The sequence below is a fragment of the Nematolebias whitei genome, chromosome 17, assembly GCF_014905685.2.
Source record: "Nematolebias whitei isolate Nwh7 chromosome 17, NemWhi1, whole genome shotgun sequence".
Lineage (NCBI taxonomy): Eukaryota > Metazoa > Chordata > Actinopteri > Cyprinodontiformes > Rivulidae > Nematolebias > Nematolebias whitei.
This window is the reverse complement of record NC_056514.1, coordinates 9,557,969-9,565,718: the sequence shown is the minus strand read 5'-3', so window position 1 is coordinate 9,565,718 and position 7,750 is coordinate 9,557,969. Positions and strand designations below refer to the sequence as shown.

General features: G+C 40.7%; 1 protein-coding gene across 5 annotated transcripts in view; it reads right to left on the bottom strand.

Annotated features, from left to right (window-relative positions):
- Positions 1–7,750, bottom strand: part of mrtfab (myocardin related transcription factor Ab) — a 117,438-nt gene that overhangs the window by 47,577 nt on the left and 62,111 nt on the right. For all 5 annotated transcript variants that reach the window (XM_037690752.1, XM_037690754.1, XM_037690756.1 and 2 more), the window contains one exon: positions 5,079–5,144. In XM_037690752.1, coding sequence (XP_037546680.1) covers positions 5,079–5,144 — 66 coding nt within the window. The remainder of the gene's footprint in view (positions 1–5,078; positions 5,145–7,750) is intronic.

Here is a 7,750-nt window from a genome sequence, read left to right as displayed (position 1 = left end):
TCTGTTGCAGGTCCACGACTGTGGAATGAGTTGCCACTGAGTGTCCGGCAGGCTCCCACACTCTCAGTCTTTAAGTCTCGCTTGAAGACCCACTTCTATTCGCTTGCCTTTAACATGGTGTGATTTGTTTTGGTCCGGTCTGTTCTCTACTCTGTTGGCCATTTTAGTTAGCTTCTGCTGCTATTTGTATCTGTATTTTTATTTTATGTTTTCCTGTCCGCTGTGCATGTTTGTTTTCTTTTGTACAGCACTTTGGTTGGCCTTGTTGCTGTTTTAAGTGCTCTATAAATAAATTGGTATGGTATGGTATGTTCCTGTTTTTAGTTTTCTACATTTGCCCGTTTTTTGTTACTTTTTTTCGGCCATCCTATTTGTTTAAAAAAAAATTAATAATTGTATGAATTTTTATAACTGTCTGTTGTTGTCGCTGTTGTCCATTGTTGTCATCATTCTTTGTTGAAATCAGGTCTCTCTTGTAAATGAGTCCTCGAGGCTCAATGGGATTTACCTGTCTAAATAAAGGTTGAATGAATGAATAAATTGAACAGGTGTTGGTCATAAAATTAGAATATCATGAAACATTGATTTATTTCAGTAATTCCATTCAAAAAGTTAAACTTGTATATTATATTAATTCATTACACACAGACCGATATATTTCAAATGGTTTTTTTTTAATGTTTATGATTATAACCGACAACTAATGAAAACCCCAAATTCGGTAACTCAGAAAATTAGATTATTATTTAAGACCAATTAAAAAAAAAGATTTTTAGAAATGTTGATCATGAAAATTATGAGCATGTACATCACTCAATACTTAGTTGAGGCTCCTTTTGTCTGGATTACTGCAGCAATGATGTGGCATTGAGTCGATCAGTCTGTGGCACTGCTCAGATGTTATGAGAGTCCAGGTTGCTCTGATAGTGGCCTTCAGCTCTTCTGAATTGTTGGGTCTGGTGTATCACGTCTTCCTCTTCACAATACACCACCGATTTTCTATGGGGTTAAGTTCAGGTGATGACCAATTAAGAACAGGGATACCATGGTCCTTAAACCAGGTACTAGTAGCTTGACTTCCAAAGGAAATGCAAAATGTACTTTCATCAGAGAACATAACTTTGGACCATTCAGGAGCAGTCCCAGGTGAGATGCTTCTGATGCCGTCTCTTGTTCAAGAATGGTGTGACACAAGGAATGCGACAGCTGAACCCCTAGTCTTGCATACGTCTGCACGTGGTGGTTCTTGCAACACTGACTCCAGCTGCAGTCCACCCTTTGTGAATCTTCCCAACATTTTGGAATGAGTTTTGTTTCACAATCATCTCCAGGGTGCGTTTATCCCTATTACTTGTATACTTTTTTCTACTAAATTGTTTCCTTCCCTTCATCTTTCTATTAATGTGCTTGGACACAGAGCTCTTTGAACAGCCAGTCTCTTTAGCAATGACCTTTTGTGTCTTGCCCTCCTTGTGCAAGGTGTCAATGGTCGTCTTTTGGACAACTGTCAAGTCAGCAGTCTTCCCCATGATTGTGTAACCTACAGAACTAGACTGAGACCATTTAAAGGTCTTTGCAGGTGTTTTGAGTTAATTAGCTGATTAGTGTGTGGCACCAGATCCCTTCAATATTGAACATTTTCATAATATTCTAATTTTCTGAGATACTGAATTTGTTTTTGTTTTTTTATTAGTTGACATTAAAAGAAATAAACATATGAAATATATCAGTCTGTGTGTAATGAATGAATATAATACACAAGTTGCACTTTTTGAATGGAATTATTGAAATAAATCAACTTTTTCCATGATATTCTAATTTTATGACTAGCATCTGTATACCTTGACGAAACGTGATTTTATTTAATTATAAATCACAGAAAACTATAATGTCATCTGAATCAAAATGAAGAAAATTGTCATTGAAGACCAACAAATACAGCCGCTGCATAAGAACAAATTCAGTCAAATTAAGCCCTAAGCTGATGTGCTTTTTGCTTTCAGAAATGTTACATCATTCACTATGACATCAAGTATTATACAGAAAATAATTGTATCAAAATATATTTGACATTTGGGGAGACTGTGTCTTAAAGAGATCAGTCCTCAGTTTTCAGCAGTTCATGCAATCCATCATTTAACAACCCTGAAGTAAAAAAAAGTCAAATTAAGAGGCCATCTTTTAGGATCTTACTTTAAACCCATGTATTTCTTTTGATATTATCTTTTTTTATTTATTTTTTATTTCCTCTGTCATTTTCCACATTAAAGTAGCATGATGGTAAAACATCCCACCAGTATACTGATCCAAGAGCAACAATCTGACACAAAGATCACAGATTCACTTTAGCATCTAAAACTGTTGAATAAAACAAATCTGGGGTCTGCATCAGAACTGGAGTAAACTGAAGTACCGGTAACTTTATTACATTAATAATATTCAATGTACTACTATCTGCCAGCTGTCAGTCAAACACAGTCACAGAGTAAAATAAGTATGGGAGTTGGCAGTATGGGAGAACTGCTGGTTTCAGGTCAGCAGGGTGGCCTGAGAGCCCTCAGACCAGATCCAGGTGGTGATTCAGAGCAGAACAGTCATACAGCTGTTGTCTCTGGATTCAGAAGATCGGCTCAAGGTCTGAGCTGATGCTAAGTAACGATCAGGAAGGCATCTGTCCACAGGACAACTTCATGACAGACAGTCCATAGACACACGTGTCCTGTGTGGATGGGTGTTGTCTTGTTGAAAGACAGAACCACGTCTTGTTGAAAGACAGAACCACTGTTTTGTGTCAGGAGGGTAAGACACTTGGATGTAAAATGTCCCTGACGTAGAGCTGTGCAATCAGGCTCTCAACAACCTGGCTCCATCTTATATTACAGATCTTATTGTTCCATATTTCCCTAACAGAGCACTTCGCTCTCAGATTGCAGGTTTACTTGTGGTTCCTAGAGTTTTCAAAAGCAGAATGGGAGGAAGACCTTTCAGTTACCATACCATACCACTTTATTTATAAAGCACTTAAAACAGCTACAAGGCCAACCAAAGTGCTGTACAGACAAAACAACAGGTAACACACAAAGCAAAATACAAAATGAGGTAAATCAGAATATAGACAAAAAACGATGCAATATTATCAGGCTCCTCTCTTGTGGAAATAACTTCCAGTTTCTGTCAATGAGGCTGACACATTGTCCAGTTTTAGACTGGGCCTAAGACTTTCCTTTTTGATAAATCCTATCGTTAGGGTCAGCTTAGTTTCCTCACCTAGCCCTTAGTTATGCGGTTATAGGCTTAGACTGCTGGAGGACAAACTGACCTCATCTCATCAAATTAATAATTTGCATTTGGATTATTTCTATCTTGACATGTGATTTTTATCTTTCCTCTTAGAGAAAATCCTGCTCGCCTCCATTCTCAACCTGCCATTGTGTATCCGTTCCTCCTTTCTATTCCTCTCACCCAGCCAGTCGAAGCAGATGGCCACTTGTCCTGCACCTGGTTCTGCTAAAGGTTTCTTTCTCATGAGGGACTTTCCACTGTCGCCTTCATGTTTGTTCAAGATGAGAGGCTGTGATCAAGTTAAACTCAAAGCAGTCTACTCCTCACATAAATAATGTTAAATTATAATTTTATATATGAATGTTTCTGTTCAGTGCCCTGGGATGAATTCCGTTGTGACTTGGCGCCATATAAATAAACTGAACTGAATCACAACCAGAAGAGGCCTAAATGAGACTTTGTGTCCCCCCACCAGCATGTTTCCAGGAGGAACAGTGGAGGATCAGCAGGATGGTGTTCTCCTCTCAGCACTGCCATACATGCTCCATACATGCTCCATCATGCTCCATACATGTTCCATACATGCTCCAGCTCCATGTAAACGGAATCCTTTACATTCCCATCACTGGTCTGTATGTGGACCAAGCTTCATCCAAACCGGTCCATTCCTTCTGAGTACCAAACTTATTTTTGTAATATGTGCAACAACACAATGCAGGTCAACACAATATGAAACTACACTTAAAATCATTTTCAGGTGTGATAGGCTGGAATAATTTTCTATATGCAGAAAACCATGCCTTCACATGCATTTGTGTTCTTTATTTTTTTTCTACTAACTGCATCTTCAAAAAAAATTTCCAGGTCCAAGTAGTTGAAAACTAACAAAAGCAAGAACAAAAATTGTGTCCTGCAAATGTTGGAAGCAGCTGAAACTGATCATGACTGCCATGTTTTCAGGTGGTTCCAGATTAACGGCAGACATCTTCAAACTGAACGACTGTCAACTCTGTCCCAGATCTGCATCAATAGGGTAAGACACTTCACCAAGGTCTAAGTCAAAATGTATGACCCAGAGGAAGACTAAAGGAAAAAAGGCCTTGGTCTAATCCTCTACAGTGGTATACAGTCATGTCAATCTAAAATGGAAACCAGTACTCACTGCACAGAGTTAATTATAAACTGAATGACATTAATTATCAAACATAGGCTAAATGCTGGCTGCTAAACTTGTTTTACAGAGCTCGTCATTTACCGAGTATGAGGTAAAAAATGAAGATATCACTTGTGATGTGCATGTAGTTCTCAAAACAGGAAGTGACTGGGAAAGAAGAGGAAGCTGCCCTATTTGATAACACGAAGTGGTATAGCTAAATATGACAAATGCACAATGTGCACACTCATAGCAATAACACGATAAGGGCTGACATTTTTTGCAGAAACCTCAAAGAACAGTTGTTTTAACACTCACAAAGCTTTACACAGTACATTTAAACAGAAGATGAGATCATGCACAAACAGCCCACGTTTGTGAAGAACACGGCCAAACGTGTGACACCAGAAGGTCGAAACAACCAGTTCTTATTTTTAGTACGGTCCAGTTTGCAGCTCAGTAATACTCAAATCATTACCATTATCACTAAAAATCATCTTTATTCTTTATGTATGATGAATATTTGAGTAACTACAACTTTGTGAGCGCATACAGCAAGGGTTAAAATGAAACTACCCTTATTATATATATAGACAGCATGCAGGAGACCAGAATACAATATGTACCAAGGAAACAAACTTACGTGGCATGATCCCTTGACTGACGAGCTCCTCTCGTGTGCGTCTCTGCTGAAGCTTGAGCTGGAGGACTGCATGAAGACGAAGGCGAGAAAAAAAACACAGAGGAGAAAGTCAGTGAGCTCTGAGCTCCATGGTCAGCAGTCCATCCACCACAGATACACAAACACACATAACTGCATGTAGGTGTTCAGAGGACATGGAGGACCTGCGCTCTCAGGCAACAAGTTCATCCTCCCGTTTCTCTTTATTCATTCTGTTTCAAGTCAAACAGAAGGCAGGTACAAAGTGGGAGTGAACAGACTACTACATACTTCCTGTTCTACTTAACCCCCCCCCCCCCCCCTTACCTAGAAAGTAGGAATGTCTGCAGAAAGAAAATGCATAATTCCTCAAAGAGTTCAAGAAAAAGAAATAGCAAAGGCCGGACAACAACATTATGATGAGCTGCTATGAAACAAGATGTGTTTTTATTTTGAAAAGTCCGTGCAGCTTTTGGGCCGAGTGCCCTACCATCTTAAAACAGGAAGTGTTTGTTACACAATACAGAAGTTTTGACAGATTCAGAGAATACAGAGCTTGGCAGGAGACCGTGTTAAATCTTTTATTCTTCCTAGAATTAAAGTGGTGGAGTAAAGAAAACCCAGCTCTGCTCAGAACAGTACCTTTTAGAGTGAAACTAGTCAAAGAGCTGCTCTGACTAACTTTAAATATTAACTGTATGAGATCAGGAGAACAGCTGAAGAGGATTGGGTAGTAGAGTTGCGATTTCTGGCCCAAGTCAGTCAAATAAATGTTGTTGCTAGATAGGTGTGAGAGTGAAGTTGACGAGCAATGGCTTTTTCAAGAACTTTGGAAATAAAGGGCAGATTAGCGATCGGACGAAGATTACTGAAGTTGGTAAAGTCAAGACCTGGTTTCTTGATGATGGGGGTGATGGCCGCAGATTTGAAAGCTGTGGGAACAATGCCAGAGGTTAGGGAGGAGTGGATGATGTTAGTGATGATGGGGAGCAGAGACGGGAGACAGGATTTAACAAGAACTGTGGGAAATGGATCAAGCTGACAGGATGAGGACTTAGACTTGCTGATAAAGTCAGCAGTGTCATCAGCAGAGGGGAGGGAGAAGACAGAGAAGGGGAGGGAGGGAGGGGGGAGTTCAACATAGAAGCTGGGGGCGGCATTAGGTCCAAGGTGTTTATGAATTGAAAGAATCTTTTCATTGAAATAAGACATCAGAGAGTTGCAAAATTCTGTGGAAACCATGTGAGAGGGTAATGAGTTAGGAGATGAGGCCGAACGGTTAAGGAGAGAGAACAAAGTCTTTGAATTGCCAACATTGGAACTGATGATGTCAGTGAAATAGCTGGATTAGCTTGAGAAATACTGTCCTTATACTGGATGACGTGGTTCGCATAGAGTTCCTTGTGAATTGAGAGACCGGATTTCTTGTAGAGTCGCTCCAACCTCCGACCTTTGGATTTCAGAGAACAGAGTTCTGGAGTGAACCAGGGTGCAGAGTTGGAGAAGGAGACAGACCGGGTTTTCAGAGGAGCGACAGAGTTAAGGATGTTGGTGAGGCTGTTATTGTAGAATGTGACAAGGTCATCTGGGTTAAAAGAATTGAAGGTGAAGATGGTATTATTAATACGAGACAAAAGAATGTCATGGTTGATATTCTTAATTTTACGGAAGGAAAGAGTGCGTTGAGGTTTCTCTGAAGAAAATTTAAGATTGACACTGAAAGAAATCATGAGGTGATCAGTAAATGGAAGTTCATCAGAAAAACAGTTAAGAGGAGAGAGTCCAGAGCAGCATAATAGGTCCAAAGTGTGGCCCTTTATGTAGGTTGGAAAGTTAATGAACTGCTGGAAGCCACAGCTGTCAAGGCAAGATGTGAAGTCTCTGGTGAGGGGGTTGTCGTCTTCATCCATATGATTGTTGAAGTTTCCAAGTAGAATAATGTTGGGTGAAAGAGCTGAGAGATGGGCGATTAGAGCAGCAAAGTCATTTATAAAAGAGTTGCTAATTTTGGGCAAACGATAGAAAGTGTCAACAACAGTGGGGGTAGGGCCGGAGATTAGACACACAGTGTGCTCAAAGGGGGAGAGGGAGGTGTGTGAACCGGCGTGAGCTTCCAGTTCTTGCGGTGAATTATCGCGAGACCTCCTCCGCGGCCGGACTCGCGGGATTTGGCGATGTAAACATACCCCGGTGGGGTAGATTCATTCAGATGAGAGTGAGACCAGATGGAATTATGGGGTTAGACTTGTGAGCGTGGAGTCTACGGCGGGAGCCACGGTGAATGTATCTCTGGCGAGGATGGAAGGCAATGTCCTGAAGAGGGAGCACAGGTGGCACGGCTGGTAGGAAACGAAGGCGAAGGAGTTCGACCGCTAAGTAATGGAGAAGACCAGACGCCGGGTGGTGGTGGATGAGCAGCTGGAGAGTCCAAAGCAGAGCAGGCAGCAGGTAAATCCTAATGAACCGCATGGCTAATATTGAGACGGATCATAGACTTGGTGTAGTGGAAAAGGCAGGACGGACTGAATAAAACAGAAAAAAGCAAAAAAGCACGACGAGCAGCGGCAGCCAGGATGCACCAGCGTTGGCTCACCGGAAGTGTACATGAACTATACATATATTTATTACACACACACACAGACACACACATATAT